This window comes from Symphodus melops (genome assembly GCF_947650265.1).
Source record: "Symphodus melops genome assembly, chromosome: 3".
Classification (NCBI taxonomy): Eukaryota; Metazoa; Chordata; class Actinopteri; order Labriformes; family Labridae; genus Symphodus; species Symphodus melops.
This window is the reverse complement of record NC_136693.1, coordinates 11,087,711-11,108,476: the sequence shown is the minus strand read 5'-3', so window position 1 is coordinate 11,108,476 and position 20,766 is coordinate 11,087,711. Positions and strand designations below refer to the sequence as shown.

Sequence of the window (20,766 nt, the reverse complement as noted above, 5' to 3'; positions counted from 1 at the left end):
AAGGCTTGTTTTTGAAAATGTTGGCGCTTGTCGTGCTCACTATGATCGTGTAAAGTCTCTCAAATGAGTTTGTTTTTGATAGTCAAATTACTTGTGTCTCATGAGAAACCGTAACCGTGGAAACGCAGTGAGAAAATATTTTTTATTGATTAAAGGTAAGACATGAAAAGAGCATTTGACATACAGAAAACCTCGCTAACTTTTCAGGGTGGGTTTGGTAGGTTGAGTGAGAGCTAACGGAGCTTAGCAGGCTCACCCAACACTACCAAGTCAACGATGGATAGTTTTTAATGACTAATGTTGACGGCTAAAAAGCCCCATACTTACTGGCTCTTTTCACTATTTTGTTATGCATATTTTTGTTTTACATTCTTATATTTTTTATCTAATTTAGTTTTGCACTGTGTGATTTTGTTCTGCTATCCTGCTTTGTTGCTGTAACACTATATTTCTCCATTTGCAAGATGAATAAAGGATGATCTTATTTTATTAAATCTCAGGCAAGATTTCCTTTTGTTATTTGATATTTTGTTGGTATCATATTTCTAAAAGGGCACGGTACGATGTGTGACAATAAATAATAAGTTATGTTATTATGCAGTATGTATATCATCATGCTTAACTGAGACTTTAGAACAGTATACATTTGTAGAGAAAAGGGAGATTTATTTATACTGTGACTATTTCGAAAAGCAATTGATAAAGTATTAGAAAAATCTGTTGCCTTTGCCTATTTTACCGTTTCCATTCTCAATTTATGCAACCTAATGAGCATGCAATGATGGTAAAAACGTGTGACTTGGGAATTAAAAAATGTAACCTTTTGTTTTTGTTTTCCAGCCAAACATCAGTCGATGCAGAGAGATCACAATGGCTAGTGACGTGTGCAGCCATGTGAAGGTGGTTGTCAGGGTGAGACCAACCAGTGAATGTGAGAAGCGTGAAAACTGTCGAAATGTGGTCCAGGTCGTCGATAACCACATGCTCATATTTGATCCCAAGGAGGAGGACATGTCATGTTTCGGGGCGCAAAAAGTTCGAAACAGAAACCTCAATAAGAGGGCCAACAAGGATCTTAAGTTTGTATTTGACCATGTCTTCAACGAACAGTCGACTCAACTTGACATCTTTGAGAACACTACCAAAGTAGTGTTGGACGGTGTGATGAATGGATTTAACTGCACAGGTAACAAATGCAATTTGTACACTAAAGCTGCATCCAGCTGCCAAACTTGTCAGCTTAACCAAATGACAAAAAAAGCTGATACCCAAAGCACAATAATCATGTTTGAAAAGTTACAGATCGAACTGCGATGATGTAGACGTACTCCTGAATCAGCTGATGGTGGATTGAATATAATGTAGTTCAGCCTTTGTCTATGGAAGGCATGAATGTAAAATGGCACAAATGGAAGTATTTACCAAACTTTTTTTGGGGAAAAAGAGCTCCTTCATTGATCCTTCTGGGGCTCTATGAGTCATTTATTCTTATTTTACCTTTCTTTATTTTACTAAAGTGAAGTTCAAGTGACAAACAAATACCACTTTAGACCTTTGCATTTATTTTTATATGACTATTTTTAGCATTGCTTATTGACTCATGCTGCCATATCATTTCTTAAAAGCCCTAAATTGCTGTTTATTGAATTTGTTTGATTTGCTCATGCTGAAAAGGATCACACTTGGGAGGATTTGATGGCTGCTGTTTCCTAAAGATAAAGACCCAAAATGTATTTGACTTCAAACATTATCTAAAACGTGCTGAATAAGCTTGAAATCTTTTCAGATCCTTATATTCAGTCAGTTGCCAGCTAAATGAGTACACCCTTCTAAAAGTAATGAACCAATCAGATAGTCATGTAAGTAGCCCAAGCTTCGAAAAGGCTAGGAAAACATACTTTATAGGGTTGTTGCTCTGTTCTGTATTTTACTCAGTTTACTTTGTTTTATGATTTGACTGTGATGGAAAAACAACAGTATCCCAAATGGAATTTAGAAAGTGACCAAACAGTTAGGCACAGTTTACAGCTAACGTCATGTAAAGCCTTCAGAATGATGTGATTTGTTGTTATATTATCCAATAAGTTTTTAATTGTCCTATAGTGTCTGAGTTGAATGCTCATCATTTGGGTGGCGTTGGGACATGTTTATGTACTCAGTTGATCACAGACTTTTCACAACAATTGCAGCTTTCACGACCTCATTTTGAAATAAGTACATTTGATGCATCCATTTAATCTTTTGCCTTAGGTATTGTTATAACAGAGATGTTTCTTACATTATAGTAATTTGTATTTTGGTTTCAGTTTTTGCGTATGGTGCCACTGGTGCAGGAAAGACGCACACCATGTTAGGCTCTCCAAATGACCCAGGGGTCATGTACCGCACCATGAAAGAGCTCTTCAAACGCATGGATGAGGCCAAGGAGGAGAAGGAGTTTGCTGTTGCATTTTCTTATCTCGAGGTGAATATCAGTTAACTTTTATACCTTAAGTAGCCTTGAAATCCAATCATACATCGTCTCCACTGATTCCCCAGCATGTATTGATTTTTTTTTTTTCCTTTGTTTTTCTTTTACAGATTTACAATGAACAAATCAGAGACTTGCTAGTTAAGGCCGGCCCCCTCGCAGTCAGAGAAGACGGTTCTAAAGGAGTGGTTGTTCAGGGACTCTCACTGCATAAGGTTAGTCGTTTTATGGATCATAAAACATTCCTACCATTTTACAGGTAAATACTGATTGTTACTGGTGTCACTGGAAAGTCAGTTTGATGAAATGAAATGCAGGCTGATACAGATTTCTCTCAGTTGCTTTTTAAATACAGCCGAATTTTCAATTAGAAAATCTATTTTCAAGGTTGCAGAGGCTGAAAGAGAATAAATGAGAAGCACTGAACAACGCCCCAGCACACACTGATATTAAGAAATGTTGCTTCAGAAAAGCTTTGGAAGTAAGAGGAAAGCCAAAGAAAAAGACATTTCTAACTACTACAGGAGGTTAGAAAATGAACATAATTTCTGTAGTGGCTTCCTCTCTGAAACAAGGAAGTCTTATTGAAGAAAACCATTTGGATTTAAATGAACATAACTAAGCATGCTTTCTCAGTTTACTGACACTGTGTTTGAATCTGCAAATAAAATAGTTATTTCTTTTGTAAGAAACACTGTCAAAAGGAAATGGGTATTTGAAACGTATCAATGAATCTTTTGAATATAGAGCCTTTTCATTGATTTGTTCACGTGGTGGTTCTGTGTCAGGCCGTTTGTCACTCACTATAGACATTTTCTTTTTCCAAATATTCAGCCCAAATCTGCAGAGCACATTCTTGAGGCCTTGGATTCTGGGAATCGCAACAGGACACAGCATCCTACTGAGATGAACGCCACCTCGTCCAGGTCCCACGCTGTATTTCAGGTATTCTAATCTGGTTTGATGAAATCCCATTGACTATTAGGCTGTTCCATGATGATATGATGTAGAAAAAAACAACAGCATGAAGAGGCATGATTCATCATTGCATTCTGGGTAGAAAGTAATATACCGTTTACAGTCGCATTATACTTTCCTGTTTCCCTGCAAGCATCTGACTACAGTATGCATCACTGCATGCTTCTTGAGAGTCATTAATTGGCGGTTGTCTATTCTTTTGTCCAGATATATTTAAGACAGCAGGACAAAACTGCCAGCCTCAATCCGAATGCCTGTGTAGCCAAAATGAGTCTGATTGATCTGGCTGGTTCAGAGAGAGCAAGTGCCACCAACGCCAAAGGGGCACGTTTGCGAGAAGGCGCTAACATCAATCGTTCCCTTCTTGCCCTGGGAAATGTTATCAATGCTCTTGCTGACCCAAAGGTAAGTTCATATTACCATATTGTAATGACCAAAGAAAGATGTCTTATTTTATCCAGCACAATAAGGTCACTCTCTATGAAGATAACTTTAAGATTAAATTATGAACTCAGTAGCTTTCAAAAAGGGGCAAATGATCGGTGTCCCAATTGTTCAGGTTTAATGCTCTCACATGGGTTTAATGACCCCATGGTGCAAAATGTGTGTTTATGTTCATTAAAGGTCCCATATTTTGCCCTTTGTAGGGTTCATATATCTCATTTATGTGTCTTCTGAAGTGCATTCACAATCGCTAATGTTTGTGTCTGTTAACATGTACTGCCGCTCCATGCAGGCTCTCTCATCTGCCTGTTTGCAACGCTCTGAATCCCCCACGGTCAGGGTCCCCACATGTGTCTAATCTGATTCCGCTCTGTTGTAATTGGTCAGTTGGCCAGCACGAGCTCTGTCTTGTCACAACAAGCTCAATGGGCTTGGATCAGTGATATCACACTGGCAAATTTCAGTCAAGTCAACTTTATTTGTATAGCACATTTATGACAGCCAAGGCAGACCAGAGTGCTGTACATCAAGTTTAACAAAGCAGATTTTATCATTCGGGGGGAGGGGGGCTAGGGACCGAAGGTGACACGCAGCTACTGTTAAGGTGAGGACGTAGGAGAAAACGTGTTTCCACAGACTTTGAATTTGTGCACATAGATGTGCTTAACCACATTGAGTCTGTGGCTTTACACACTTCATGAATTCAGCGGAAATCTTTGTGTTGACTTTGTTATTCTTTTATGCTTATATTTGCATACCACATTATCACTGCTTATGGGAGTTTTGCATCATGTTCTTCAAACATTGTTATTTAGTCAAGTTCAGCACAATTCTCCATATGCAGCCGAAAGCCTGGGAAGTGGAGTGTCAACTGAGTATTTGGGTATTATTTCATTGAGTTGCATACATTAACCTGTCAAGCAGTCTTCTCATTTTACACAGCAGTCTCAAGGGAGGAGGTGCAAGCAGGCCACATGCATTTAGGAAGCGCTGTGCAAACGTACCACAGCTACATTGAAATGTGATCATTCCTCAACAGGTTACTTCTTTCCAGGGTTGAAACTGTTTTTTGTTTTTTTCATGACACTGCTGTTAGTATTTCATCTGCCCACTATTCTTCGCATGTTGCAGTGTGACACTCAAAGTTTGATCTGCTCAACCTACAACGCCCACCACTAATCTTCTCGCCCTCCACACCCTATCCCCATGGTTCTTGGTGCTCCAGTGTTTACTGTCGGCAGACTAGGAATTCATGTTGTGGCCATTGTTTACAGGAAAGAATGTCCCCACTTGTGTCTGCTCTGAAATGCCATTTGTTAAAGTGAAAAGAATGTCTGCAACTTCTGTCCGGGAGGGTTCAGTATGTCATCTTCATGCTATGCTGCTCATAGTTTTGTGTTGTAAGTTGTTTGCCTTAGGCGATGGAGATACATTTGAGGATGCATCCCATTTGCCCTTCCATTCACACGAGGCCAGCGTTACCCGCCCACTGAGAAGGGGCTTTCTGAAAATGTTGTCCAATGTGAACACATTTCATTGAGTCCTATGGTGTAGGCAGATCAGTCGATGCTTTTTTGAAAATCCTGATGTGTGCTTGTTTTGCTCAAATGGTGGTCACGTTTTATTATAATTATTTTATTTTTTGGCAGAAATGTTGAAGAGCAAGACTGCATCTAACACCCTTTAATCTCTCTTATCACTCAGTTAGTACAAAGCAATGTGTTCCAGTCCTGGAATTATTGTTACCCTTTTTCTTTTTTTTTAACCAGAAGCATTTATCACATTTGCTACAATCACTGCATTTGTGTAACCACAAAAACAAAGAGGCACGTCTGCTGGAACTTGAATTTCTCTAATTGTGTGGTCTCTAATTGTTTTTGTTAGCACCACGTGGTCAGTATAACCACAAATAGCCTCTTGTGGCGCTGTGAGTTGTCAGTTGCTGACTAACTTGACTAATACAATACTTCACTGTAAAATAAAATCATAATAAATCATCCATTGGTTGGCCAGTGGAAGCTTGAAATGGAAAGCTGTGACATCAAGACTAACTTTATTGCAGCATTAACTGAATCATCTTAGAAGAGTTTTCTTCTGGAACTATTGACTGAATTTAGGTAAGAGACAGTTAAACAAAAGGCTGGAATTGTGACCCTACTAAAATACAGTGAACATTTCAAAGTGGATGGAAAGATCTTAAACTACTACAGTGCATGGAACCTTCTTCATGTATAATAGAATTTAGAGAAATGTGTCAATTGTGTGTGCTTGGCTTCATAGCAACTGTTTTCACTGTTTCCTTCACACATCCCATTCCCTCCAATACATACAGCGAATGACACAAACAGGTTTGAGTGCTCTTAATAAAAAAGGGCGCTCAGCTATCCTTTAACTCTCTGGACCTGACATGACCTAAAGCTCAGGTCTTAAAATCCAGATGTGACTTAGGGCTTTTCAGGGAGACATTCAGGCACAGCTGTACACCCCAAAAAGATATCCGTTTACATTCCTCTTTTTTTATTTTACTCAACTGATTTCTTCACGTCTCATTCATTGTGACTTGCAGTATTCCCAAAGTGCTAATTGTTTTGAACACAATCCATGTTCAGGCTGGCCAGAATTGTGAATGGCTGTTCTTTGTTTTAAAGTGCAAGATAAAAAAAATCAAAGAGAGGAGGGAATCCCATAACATTCATTTCTTTGGCTGACTTGAACTTTTCTCATTTGTTTCAGAGTAAGAAAACTCACATCCCGTACAGGGACAGCAAGCTTACACGGCTCCTCAAAGACTCTTTGGGAGGAAACTGCCGAACCGTCATGATTGCCAATGTGAGCCCCTCATCCAAGTCATTCGACGACACCTGCAACACGCTGAAGTATGCCAACAGGGCCAAGGAGATCAAGTCCTCGGTATGTATTCAAGTTATTATATACTGGTTTTACAGTCTATATCTGCTGTGACTGATGCTTTATAAATATATTCTTTTACACTTGTTATGTTTTAAAGCCATTTCCTTTAAAACTTGCTCTTTGTATCCTCACCCATCAGCTGAAGAGTAATGTTGTAAGCCTCGACAGTCACATTGGCCAATATGCAGTGATATGTGAGAAGCAGCGTCTAGAGGTATGTGGGAAAAGAAAACCTAGCATTAGCAAACATTATCAATCATTATCACAGCTTAAAAAGTGACTGGTATATATATATTTTTTTTCCCTCAAAGATTCTCCAGTTGAAGCAGAAAATAAAAGAATATGAGGAGAAAAATGCGTCCTCTGGATCTTTCAACATTATTCCTTCCCAGAAACAAGCAGATGTAAAAAGGTAAGCCTGTATGAAGCCCTCCTATAGTCCTCAACAGCATTGTAAGGAAGCTCCATGGTTACACTGCTTTTAAACTTTAACATTGAAGCAGACAGCACTGCCATATTGCTGCACTGGTGTGTGATTTTACATACATGCTGGCATTGGGGGAGCAGAAGAGGCGCAATGTGGAAACAAACAGCCCGAGCTTCACGTACACAGGAAGCGCTTCACCCTCCTGCTGGCTCACACACTATATAGACATGTTTTAATGTTTCACATCTGTTACTGTCAGTACCTTTTCCACAGACGCCGAGGCGTGGCCAATGCTCAACAGCCCGGGTAGTGTTGAACCTGAGACGCATCAGTATAGCTGTCTTCATTTATCACAAGTCTTTCTTTTTATTGGAACGACAACTTTGTGAATACAGACGCATAACTGCAAGCAGCCTTCATGTATAGCTCAGAAACAACACATTCATGGGACCTGTGGTTTTACAAGGGACCCTGCAAGTCTAGTCAAGAACATCAGGTTATAGGTGTAATTAGGCATTGTCTAGTTTTCAGAACTAAATGTTAAGTTCCAATGAATAACTTTTTTTATGTTGCTTTTACTGGCATTTTTAGTTGATAAAAATATTCTACATGTTTGTCAAAGTGGTATCATCTCAACAGTCCCAATAGTTGCCTATGACACGGGGAAAAAAAACATTCACCAGTCACTGAACAAAATGTGCAGAGCTATAGGTAAGGATGTTTACTGAGCAGCAAAACTCAGTTACTAACATCTTATAGTTACATGTGCTCGTGTTTTTTACCTTTATTTTATTATTTTCTTGACTAGTTGTTGAATGGCGATCTGTTTTTGATATTTTGATACTTGAACTTGTCAGACAAAGCAGGAAACATTTGGTTGTGGAGAATCTTCTCATCCTGGACACTTTCCCCAGCTCTTCCCAGGGGTTCCCAGGGCATTTCCTCGCCAAACAGGATAAATAATCCCTGTAATCCAAATAATCCCTACAACCCTACTCCAAATCTGCCTTAGACTGTCCTCCCAATCGGATGTGCCTAAAATACATCCACATGGAGCCGTCCATGGCATGTCTCTATCAGACACCCCAACAATACAAGCCAGTCTGCATTTCAGTCTCAAGCTAATTCTTCACATCACTCATTTACAATTTTATCATCAATTTCCTTCACTTATGGACAAAGCATTGTGGAGTGGACAGTTTCTTAAAGACTGTTTAAGTGGAAACATGAAATGAGTTCTTAAACTTGATTTTGGTAAATGGCTGACATGTCTATGCATACATTTGAATTGTCTTTCACTGGAAGTGGATGATGCATTACAATCTACTGTCTCGAGCTTTGCCCTGCTGGTTTTCAATCTAGCTATCTAAGCAAGTGTTTCACCACGCGTTTCAAAACTAGATCCAGCCTAAAGATCAGGATTGAAAGCCGTTGGAATCGACAGTTTTGTAATGGGAAAGACTCTCACTTTTCAGATTTCATATTGCACCGCTAGCATTCTCTATAACTAGCTTAAACATTGTTTTTCTTAAAAGGAGCACCCGTGCAGTTCATTATTGCTTATTTGATTTGTATGAACAATTTAATTTCTTTTGCATAAATCAAATCAGCCAAATCCCTGCTTGTTGTCTTAAAGGCATTCAGTGGCATCTGTCGGGGTATTTGAGTTGGGGCTGGGGACACGGAAAAGCTGAATGAGTCTCACTCCCACACGTTTCATTCACTGGCATCAGAATTCACAACTCGCACAGCGAGAGGCTCTGAATAGAGGCTGCACGCTTCTCACACTATTAAAAATTCAGCAGTCTAGCAAGGCCACGACGTCTCCTACGTCACTGGAGTTACATTGAAGAGTGCAGTCACATTTCAGCGACAGCCCTCCAGTCTTATTTACCTGCATGCCTCTGCTGTCTCCCCTCCAGCTTTAACTTAACGAGACAGCCACTTGCTTCCATTCTCGATATAACCTCACCTCTATCCCAGGAATACATATACATACACCCTATAGTTACAAATAGCTTTCTGCCTCAGCTTCAACTGAATCTGCCTGCTGTTAAGACTTTAGTTTACATGTTAAAAAGATTGACAGTACAGTCTAAAATGAGTGTGAAGGATTTACAAAGACTTTTTATTTTGAGGATGGTGCAATCGATGTCGCTACATCTACTACAAATAGGAGGGTGTACATGATGTTCTTTTTAGTGTGATCATGTTACAAATCAGAGGAATTATATCTGTTGCAAATGTTGAAATTGTAAGAAAGTACCAAATCCCACTCTTGGATTTTTCTTTAATTAAACAACTCAAGAATATGTTTGGAGCACATAGCTGTAAAGTTTGACATTTATTTTTAATATGTTCAAGTTTCCTAATGCAAACCTAATTAGATTTGAAAATTAATCTCTTCTCTCTAGGGTGTCAGAAGAGCTGCAGCAAATCTTCTCCAGCAGGGCCCAGATCAGGAGAGAACAGCTGGATCTGGAGAGACAACTGAAGGAGAATGAGCTGCGCCAGCGCTACAGTGAGGAGGACAACCTGCAGGTCCAATATTTCTGTGCCAAGGAAAAGACTGAGAAGGTAGCTGATGCTTACGCTGCTTTCCACAGATTCCATCATCCCTGCAGAAAAACTGCTGCTGAGTCATCATTTTAGTTCTCTGCTCTCTATAGTTGTCTTAGCCTCTCATTTACAACCACTACAGGACAGGGTCACCGCTCCCCAGTCCCTGGCTCCTCTTTGTCATTTCAAAGCCAGTGTCGGGCCCAGCTGTAGATATCTTTAAGAGTATAAAAATCCTTCTTACCAGACTTTACAAAGTTTTACACTCGCGTCCAAAACAAAACTAACTGTGGAAAAAATGTTCTACTGTGTCGATAGATTGATAAAAAATACTTTATTGTTCCCGAGGGAAATTCAAGGCATCTAGTAGCGGTACGTAAGACACGCAGGAGACGAGACATTTGTTACAATAAACGACTGCTGTCCCTCTCCCTCACGATGTACTGTTTGTTACTTTCATCTAATCCTCAAACTTGAGAGACGTTTTTAGATTGAAGCCTTCAACAAAAAAATAATGAATCAATGCTGAACATTTCAAATCAATCTGCACTACTAGACTGGAGCCTGGTTTGCGGCTTAAGTTATTTGGGTGATATTATCGTTTGCATCTTGTTACACAGCTAATGGTTAATATACTAGCACACTAGAAGATGAATTACATTTGCTTTAGTTACCCGTTTGCCATTATTGCTTCCATCAGGCCACCTGCAAGCATGAGCGGAAGATTGCGAGTTTACGCACTCAGCAGCAACACATTTGCAAACGTTTGAAGGACGCGGAAACTCGTTTCCTGGACAACGATGGCTGGCTTCATCGTGTCGAGAATGAGATCAAGTTCCTGAAGTCAAACGATCACACCTCAGAGGTAAGACCAATTTAAATGTTTTATTTCCTGCTTGGGGAAAACAACTAAGTAATGGGAATACTGAGTGGTTAGGTAAAACATTTTTATTTTATATATATATATATATTTAAAGAGAGGTTTGAGTTCATGGTCATTTGATTTCGCCTGATTAAAACTGTGTAAGCACAATGCTTTCTGTTTTCAGCGAAACTTTGCACTGAAATTGGACTGAGTCAAAGTGGTATTGTCAGAACTTTGACATTTGAATTGGAAAGGTGAACAGAGAGTGACAGTCGAAGGGTAATTAGACAACATTTAAATGAAAAGGTCTTATTTAATGAGACGTGACTCAAATCATTCAAACACATGCAATAGAATATAGAAAGACTTAACACTGTGGTTTACATCCGTCAGAACTCAATGCTCACTTTTTTTTTTTGTTTGTTTATTTTGGAAGGTAGGCTGTCTCTCCACTGGTGTCGTGACTGTCTTTGTTTTCTTCCCATCTGTTCTCCCAGTAATTAGAACCGTGCTCATTTTATTTCTCCAGCTCACTCGTGGATCACTGAAGAGAATAAATCAATACCCTTTACTCATCCCTCACACAGCAGCCAGTTACCTAAAACCATGGCCATGTTATTTTTTTCTTCCTTATCCTTTCTTCCAGGAACTGACCCAGAACTGTGACGCACCCACCGGTCAAATGTTCTCTCTGCTGTTGTTTCGTAGTTCCTTTACGTCAGAGTTTCTTTCTTTTCTTTTTTTTCTATCTCCTCCTTTACCCTGAGCAGGCAGCTTTTCTGATGAAACAAGGATCATAACAGATCTTTGTATCTCATTTAGAACCCTGACCTCCAACCACCATTTTTTACCTCTAATTCAGTCCATCAGGGGGCTAATTCAATATGCTGTTAAGTTATACTGTCCTTTGCCTCATTACTTCTGACCTCTGTTTCGCCTCTTGTTCAGGTGTTAGAGAAGGATCTACATTGCCACAGACTGGAGCTGCAGGTAAATGATCTTAAACAGCACATCAAGCAGATGGTCAAGCTCACTGCACTGCAGGATAAGGAGAACAAGCGCATGCAGAAGTAGGTTAACAATACCTCAAACCATTTCTTTTTTTCTTTTTTTTTTTAATTTACGATCGCTCAGTGCAGCAAAAGAAAAAAAGCCCTTCCCTCTGTGTGCCTTTCTTAATAAAATGTCTCAACAGTATTTTTCCATTGCATTTCAGAATGATGAACGTCTTGTTGCCGGCTTTTAGTCGACATTACGCTGCACTATGTGGGGCAGGGATGAGCAAAGCAACAGATGAGGAGGAGAACCACCAACTGGAGAACTTTGTGTTGAGGGAGAGGGGCGTGGTCTGGGCCGACCAGGAAGGGGCAGAGCAGCAGCTGAAAAGTGAAGGGGCTGGAGAGGCATCACAGGAGAAAAACGAGGTTGGAGGTGTTGAGCTCCGCAGCGAGTTAGCCCCAGTCCTTTCGTTCTCCCATCTGCAGTATCACCAGAGTAGCCCCTGCAGTAAGTATTGTTATGATATTTGTTCAGTTTTTAACCAATCCCCAAAATATCTGCCAATCACATGATCCTTGTGCCCTTGTTTATGTCTTCACATAGACTCTTATCAAATTAACAGTCTTAAACTTTGACATAATTGACCTTGTAATGCTATTTAAAATTGGAGACGTGCGGTAAATACACATAGTTTAGGTTATAAAAACGGCTAATGAGTTGTGTGTGTGTTTCCTGTTGTCACTTATTAGTATTTTTATTTTATTTTTTGCATTATTCTTGTGCAATTATTGTTGTCAGGTTGCTTTTCAAGGAACCTGACAACATGGCCACAAATGAACGAGGCAAAAAAGTATAATAAAGACATCTTTTAAAAATAAACTACTGATTTGATTTACAAAGAGGACATACAACAGTTCTTTAATTGAAATTGACTATACTGTAACTATAGATGACACTTATGTTCATCGTCTTGTTTTTTTCGTGGTAAAATGAACAAAAGACGTTACTTTATGGACGGCAGGTCTCCCCAATAAACTCAAATAAATAATTAGCCCTCTTCAGTTGACTTTAAGTGTTGATCTGACCCCTCCCCCCACCCGTAGTGTATTAAACAATTACACAGCATAGATCTTTTCCAAACTGGTAAGGTAGAAAATGTTTGACTACTTGGCTAATCCTATAGTGCAAATGGGTTTATGCTAGCTAGCTGTTTCAATAAAGCCCACTCATTTTAGTAATCGAATGTTTATTATATATTTGAGGTTGAGACCAGGGATGTAGTATAATACACTGCACTGCCAAAGAGCAGCTAATGCTAACAACTAGCAACAAATTAAGAGTGATTGTTAAAAAAAAAATTAGAATTAAAAAATAGTTATTTTCTTATTTGTTCAAGTATAAGATAGCACTGTCTGCTCGGTCTTATTTTATTTTTCAAATGACAAATCTCTGACGTACATCAGGTTCATCTCTTCTCTCGTGTCATTGTGTTGATCAACAAGATTCCATAAGAAGTGACAATACGTTTGAAGTTGTATCCACATGGAGTGTGTTATGAAAGGAATCTTTGTATGCACGTGATACTTACGTTGAATACAATAGCTATATAAGAGTCTTAAAAGGTTGGCAGTAAAACATTTTCCAACAAGCTAAATTAAAAATGACATCATCATTGACGACCTCAGCGGTTGAAGTTGAGGACCCTGTGTGTTTGTATTTTTGTGGCATGGCAGTCCTAAGTTAGGAGACAAAGACAAGCTCACACGTCAGGCTAACGTCAGGTGTTCAGTTCGGCCCGGTGTTTCAGGCATTAGTTCAGGTCCGGTGTGTATTGTTGGTCCTATGATACGGCACAGTGCATTTTTATGTCACGTCTGCACGGCAGGCAGCACGAGGCGCTCGTGAAACATAAGCCATGACAGACACTGGAGCATGAACCAAAGCTGGCTAACAACACTCAATTATTATGATGGTGTCCCATCATTGGTGTGGTTATAAACGTCACATTGCTTTCTTTGGCAATAGCTACAGCTTTTTTGGTCAAGATGGGAACCATGACTCATTTATCTTGTTACATTTTTGTGTTTCTCCTGGATTTATGGATTGATAATTTTAAATGTTTTGTTTTTTTGTTGTCAGGAAATAACATTTCATTCAAATTGTCTGTGGCTGACAACAGAACAGAATTCAAGCTAGTGCCTCCTGTCAGGGTCATTTTGTGTATAAAGGAAAACCACGTGTGTTGAAGTAGTGTTTCAATGCTGGTGCCTTTCTATGAATCTCTCCATAATTTATTTTTACCCTAAGGTGCGGAAAACCACACCAAAAGAACATCACTGTGCCGCGCTGCATCACCAAAAGGTAAAACTACTCACCTGTCTTGCTAATATACTGTAGTCATTAATCTAAAACCCAATCCTATCAGTTAATCCCCCCACCCCCTCAATCATTCACCTTCTCTCTCCTTGTCATCTCCCTCTCAATCCGTCACACTTTCACTAACTCACTTTTAAGAGATGATGCCGTGTTTTATTGAGGCAGAACACACAGATCATAAAGTTTTTTTTAATTGACTTATAAATCTTTTATTGTTTTGTTACAAGGCTTAATTTTCACTTTGCCATGTTGATTTTTATTTTTCCGAAAAACATGTTTTAGCTGTTCAAATAAAAGGACTTATTCAGAGTAGTAAAAAAAAAAAACACAATAAAAGTCAGACATGTAATATAATGTGATTTACAGTCGTGCTGCAGACGTTCTGTCCCGGCCAAAACTTGAATAATTGAATGATGTGAATACTCACAAACCATTTTATAGACTCAAAACTATACACATGGAGGCTTTGGGGAGAGGGAACATAAAAAACACGTTTGTGAAATATTGCACTTCAAATTGGCTGTAATGATATTTACGGCAGGTGGCTTACATTTCATTGAAACATTGTGGGAAATGTAACCATTGAAGGAAAACCTCCTGCCAGATGACCAGACTTCTTAGAATGGAAATGAAACACAGAGGCACCAGGGAGTTTGTCACCACTGCTATTAAATTTCCACGAAGCTCATCATTATAAGTGAACTCTTTTCGTTTAGTATCAAAAGTTTGTTCTGCCCCTCTGACCCTTCTTTAAACACTTTCGGCCAGTTGTTTTATTGTTTTTTTCCATTTGCTCATTGGCTCGCACACTTGCTCAAACTTGCTTGAATTGTATGTTTTCACAAAAACATGGAACGGCCCATCTTTAGATACGAATCCCTGATAGCTTCATCAAAAGCAGAATGCTTTGCTTGTAGCTGTAACTCATCTTGCTGAAGTACATTATGACATAACTCACTGTAGATGCATTTTAACAAAACATCCATGCAAGCCTCTTTAAAGAGATGCAATGTGTCAACTGTGAATCTCCCTATTGTTTGAGGAGTTTCTGTTTTTTCAATGTTATTTGAATTATGTAACCCCAGTTTCAATTTTTCCAATAATATAACTGCATCAACCTCATTTATCTATTCACTGACGCACAAGTGCATCCTTCAAACCACCCTGTCCATTTTAATCTAGCGCTTCCACTCATGCATTCATATTCTGCGTGTGTATAGAGATGATGAGAGCAAACGATCATGTTGTTCAGCTGATCGGCTGAGCTGCGTGACAAATCGATTGTTTTCAAACATAAAACGAACGTCTCCTGTGAAAGCTTTTGTTTTGGGACCACCTGCTCTGTTCCTATCCTAACGCTGTTTGTAAGTCCCTTACTGCTTCCTCAGCTGTTAATGGTAGTCACTGCAGCATGTTATGAGAAATAGCTCCACCCTGCAGCTTGCAAAGCCAATCAAATTCCACCGCTTTTAGAGAGGGTTGGGGTGTTGAAAGAGCATTAACTCTTGAAGGACTGATAAATAATAGCAAAGCACACAGATATGATCCCTTTGAGGGGAACATTTCTGCACTTCACACTTTGTCTGTTGATTAGAAGATGTTCACACATGCAGTTATTAATAGCTTCATCTTTTTTTCATTCAGCTTCCTCTCACTGCCTTTTATGTTGTTCTTTTTATATTCCCATTTGATCCTCTATCCTTCGCTTCTCTCATCTATTTTCTCCTCCCTACATTTTTTTTCAGTCGCTTTTGCTTCAAACATCTGCTAATCTGACTTTTTTTTTCTCTTTCTCTCTCTCTCTCTCTCTCTCTCTCTCTCTCTCTCCTTCTCTACCTCGTTCCCTTTTACCCTCACATGTTTTCCTCCGTCTGTCTGTCTAGCATATAACCCTCCCAATCCCTCTTGAGCTTCATTCATGAAAATGCAGATCCACAGCAGGGCAGGAAAAAACGTCAACAGACGTAAACTCCCCTGCTCCACCAACCAGAAAAGGCGCGCTATAAAAAACAGGCAGCAGCAACCAGGCGACCCTAATTCAGTGCAGCCTCCACCAGAAATAGCAACTCATGCATGTATTAATCCCCTACAAGCCAAAAATATGTGATTGAAGGAGCTCTGCTGCCATTTATTGCTAGGGACAACTCCTCTGCCGCTGAAAAGTGCTATTTCTCATCTCCTCCCTGGGTGTGCTGTCTGAGGTCTGACTCACATTTGCTAAATATTGCATTTTGATATTTAGGGCCATACATATATCAGTCATTCACCTTTGTATTAAGTGTTCTCACTTCCTTTATGTGCTGGCATTTTTCCTATTTTAGCCCTCTCCTTAACCCCCACCACACCTCTGCAGGAAATGCCGTGAGTGTAATAGCTTCAATAATGTGATGCAGACACAGTGATTCAACCTTGTTTTTCCCAGCAGAATGTCGCTGTCATTTTCAAATGAAGTTACACAATGTGGCCAGGGGGGAAAAAAAGTGTCTCGCTGGATTAAAATGTCATCCATCAATCAATATCCTCATTATCAACACCTTGTTGGTGTCGAGAATTTCCGATGTTTAAGAAAAAGTTCAGTTATTACAACGAAATTAACATCGATCACTTTAGTAATTTGTTTTCTTGTACTTATTCTAATTTAAGTAAAACCAATATTGAAAGATCTATCCATCGTGATGCTTCCAAATCCAAATGTTTTTAGCAATGAATTCAGAATGCTGTTTGTTGTCTTCTTTTTACAGGTGTAATATTTGTTTTTTGATGAGAAACCTAGCTCTCTTTCCTATTTGTAAACTGTTATTGTTGGTTTTTTTTAGATGGAAGAGGAAACCAGACCAATGCAAAACAGAAGCTAACTCCCAGAATGCCCATCAGGAGAAATCTGTGTGCGTCACTGCCGATGGAGAGCCCTCAGGTTGTGGCCAAGGCCCAAAAGTTCGAGGAGGGTCTGTTCCCACTACAGTGCACACCAGAACCTGCTAAACAACTTGTGAAGGTTCTGCCAACGAGCTCCTCCAGTGCCATGGATCCCAACATGACCTTTGAAGTTTCAGACAGTGATGAACACACGGCAAGTAATGCAACCATTATAATAGGCAGCATTAGTCCCTGTCAGGCATCGACGTCCACAGACTTGCTCAGCTCCAGTGGACTGCTCCATCCTCCCAAGACCAACGAGGGGTGCCTTGTTTCTTCAAAAAAGTAAGAAAATATTCACGAGCTTTGTAATTTAGTTCTCTCGAATGGTCGGTTCAATTATTTTGTCATCATGATACCAAAAATAAAAAAATGATACCAATTCTTTAAAAGATTTACAGAATGCAACTGCATGCAAGTCTGACTTAGTTCAGGTCTCAAACTGACAGGTTTCTGTCCTAACTTGGAACAAGGGTCAACTTGGACTAATTTAAACTATGAACTTTAATAATGTCAATGGAAAAATGGACAATGTTGGACCCAGAATTTTCTGGTTTAAAAATATATATTCTCCCTTTTTAAGGTCAGTGAGAAAACCTCGAGATTCTTGCCGGCTTGTAAATGCGAATACACTTTTGACTCCAAACATTCAGGACTTTGGGCCTCCTGGCAGTCCATATGGTTTTTCCACGTTGAAGTCATAAACCAATGCATCGAAACACCCACACCGTGCTTACTGCACTCCTGTGGTAACTCCAAAATTTACTGCTACAATAGTGGACACTTCTTCACACATAAAAGTAGAATATTGCGAGAAAACCTCACGGGACTTTTTTGTAAAACGACAAGGAAAATACTCCTGTCACAGCAGGAACCAAAGCTGATAAAACTTGACAATAGACATACATTCTTAGAAGTCAAGCATAAGGTATCAGAATGGGCATCACACTTTCTTTCCTCTTTATTTACCGAACAATTAATCTCAACATGGACATTTAAGAAAGGAGAGTTGGCCAAGTCGAGTTTATTCCTCCGACCCCCTTAGTGTTGAAGCAGAACTATACCAACGAGCAATATCAGCATCATTACATCATCTTCCTCTTTGACATACGAGGCAGTTTGTTGGCAGCAAACAGTTCATATTATCTCGTGAACATATGGCGTTAATCATGAGAGGTCTGGACTCTGAGCCTGTTTCATGAAGTGCTAACTTATGAAGCACATAAGTTTTGAATTCACAGTTCTGGCCGTACTTCTTCTCCCTTCGTCGTGTTCTGCTCTCACAGGGCCAGGGCTCATCTCACGCATCAAACATTGATTTGATCAAAGATTGGGACAGGCTAACTATTTGGAAACAATTAGCCAAATGACTAATCACTGAATTCCATACAGCATATTCGAAGACGAGAATGTCAGATGTAAACTCTTTAAAGTTTGGTCACTTTTGTTTGTTTGTTTGTTTGTTTGTGTAACTTAAACTCAAACAGCTGATCCACCATTCTTTCTTTCTGCCCCTCGGGGGGCCTTTCAGTTCTGCTATCTCGCATTTAGAATTCATCATAAATGATCAAACTTTGAAGCAAGCATTAATAGCGCTACACAGAACAATATTTAAAATTGCATTAAGAAATATTCATTCAAAGACACCTGATGAACTTCTTCTTTTAAAAGGTTAACTGGGCACATGATCCTCTTAAAATGCTTTCCGTAAGATGTTTTAAAACAACGTGAAAGCTTACCAGAACGGCTGAAAACTTAAAGTTTCTGAACTGTTGAGTCATTTGTATAAAAAGACCCTCCGACTGGATCAAAACAACAAACCCTCAAACAATGGCACCATTTCATGCCTCAGCAAAGAGGGTTTGACTTGGTGAAAGATACACCCGGCAAAAACACAACACCATTTCTTCTCTCTATATCCATTAGTCCCTCACCAAACTCAAAATCAACATGCATTGATGCATGCAAACAACAACAACATTGCAACCAGACGAAACGCAGAATGAATCCCTCTTTGCAAACCTACAAACACTTCCTTTCAAAACAGTTTTTTTTCCACTCAAGTTACTAAAGATAAGAGCGGATGAAGACTTCTAAGCAGTCAACACTTACTTGAAGCAGGAACACCCGGGCCTAATCATAAATATATTCTTTTGATAGCTGGAGACACCATTGGAGAGAAGAAACTGCTCCAGCTTTATTTGCGAGACAACAATATTTGCATATCCAAATTTCTAAATGCAGAATCATCTAAACAAAGCATCACATTTAAAAAGTTCAGGATTGCTTTTCGCAAAGCTCATGATCTACAACAGAAACATAATGATCAACTCTAAACTTTGCATTGTTGTTTTTGACAGTCAACTTTTCTTATATCATATACCAAGGACAGTGTTCATTTTCCCATGTGAGCCTTCATGGTAATGTCAACTTTTTGTTCTGTAGACAACAGATCTCGTCTTTGCAAGATGTGAGACGAGCCAACCCAACATACATGGGCATGACTTCTGCTGCAAAAGGAAAACGCAAATGTATCGGGTAATGTGCTAGTAGCTTTTTCTCACACTCATCTATATGATTTCATTTAATACTCTGCATCAATTCCTCAGTATTAAACACTTCTTGGGAACTTAAATGTTGTGTTTGATTAGATTCTCATTCTCCCCCCCTTTCCATTCTGTTCACGGTGGCAGAGTCCAAGAAGAGTTATCGCAGACTGTCTCGGCACCAAAACGCATAAAGAAAGACCCCTCGGTGGCGCGGAGACCGCTCCGAGTGCATCGTTTGGCAGGTAGGAGAAGAACAACACTTTATTAAAAAGACATTAAGAACCCAAACGCAAAATATCAATATTGTTTATAACAATGAGTTTCTCGACTTCAAAGACTGAGAGTGCTCATATAGGGTATTTTGCCAAGTGTAGCTAGATAACGCTGTCAGAAATGTTTGGAAAATATCGAGCCGTTTTATCTTGATACTATTCTCTTCGTCAGGTTTGGAGGAGAACAAGCCTCGGAGGGTTGTGAGGAGCATATCGGAGGGAAATCTCAGTCTCCTTGAACCTCAAAAATCCAAGTCCATTTTTTATAAAACGTCTCAACAGTTAAAACGAGTGGCCAAACGGATGTGAAGCAACTTTGCCTTTCGCCGTCCTTATTCATCTCTCCCAACATATTTTTAAAACCGTAAAAAGAAAAGCTCCATCACATCTCCAACCCACATATAATTAGATTGAATGTATTGTATGTGGCATTATTTTTGTTAGATTCTACAATTTAACCACTTCCTGCATTGATATTTTACTTGAGTGTACATAAACTTTGTATAGTTTTGGTCATATTTTAAAGATCATGTACACACGTACATCCAGAAATAAAAGAACTCGTCTTGATGTTCTGTGTCTGAACTATTCTCTTTAAAAAAGAGTCCATCTGGTAGGTGACCACATTTCTCCAGGGCAGCTAATATCTAAGTTAGACTTGATTTGACCTTAAATGTCGACGTGATTGGTCTGTTTGTGCTTTGTATGTTTGATTGTACAGTATAACATGGGGTTATAGAGATTTCAAAATAAAATGTCTTGTAAAAGAATCCCTTTCTAAAATGTAATGTCTTTTTTTGTGCTGATGTTTAGTTTCAATATGGTTTTCAATGAAGTGTAGGTAACAAGATGTTCTAACAACAAATGAATGAAATAGGACAGGCCCAAAGAAAGGTGAAAAAAATAATGAACAGCAAGAAGAGACGCACAGTGACTCAAAGAGAACGTTCATGTTGTCTTCCTAACAAAACTGTAAATGTGTGTATATGCTGTATATATAT

At 39.2% G+C, this 20,766-nt stretch overlaps 1 protein-coding gene across 1 annotated transcript; it reads left to right on the top strand.

Moving 5' to 3' along the window:
- Window positions 1–805: 805 nt before the first annotated feature.
- On the top strand, window positions 806–20,535 carry kif18a (kinesin family member 18A). Its single transcript, XM_079338945.1, has 17 exons — window positions 806–1,186; window positions 2,307–2,464; window positions 2,581–2,685; window positions 3,305–3,415; window positions 3,656–3,853; window positions 6,626–6,802; window positions 6,942–7,016; window positions 7,114–7,214; window positions 9,644–9,806; window positions 10,489–10,653; window positions 11,602–11,723; window positions 11,870–12,159; window positions 13,960–14,013; window positions 16,845–17,229; window positions 19,390–19,482; window positions 19,638–19,735; window positions 19,938–20,535. The coding sequence occupies exons 1-17, from the start codon at window positions 871–873 to the stop codon at window positions 20,072–20,074; spliced, it is 2,748 nt and encodes a 915-aa protein (XP_079195071.1). The 5' UTR covers window positions 806–870; the 3' UTR covers window positions 20,075–20,535.
- Window positions 20,536–20,766: the final 231 nt, after the last annotated feature.

Coding starts and splice junctions, on each gene's coding strand:
- kif18a (XM_079338945.1), top strand. CDS start 871: ATGGCTAGTGACGTGTGCAGCCATGTGAAGGTGGTTGTCAGGGTGAGA. Junction 7,215..9,643: donor AAACAAGCAGATGTAAAAAG/GTAAGCCTGTAT, acceptor TCTTCTCTCTAG/GGTGTCAGAAGAGCTGCAGC. Junction 19,736..19,937: donor CCGAGTGCATCGTTTGGCAG/GTAGGAGAAGAA, acceptor TCTCTTCGTCAG/GTTTGGAGGAGAACAAGCCT.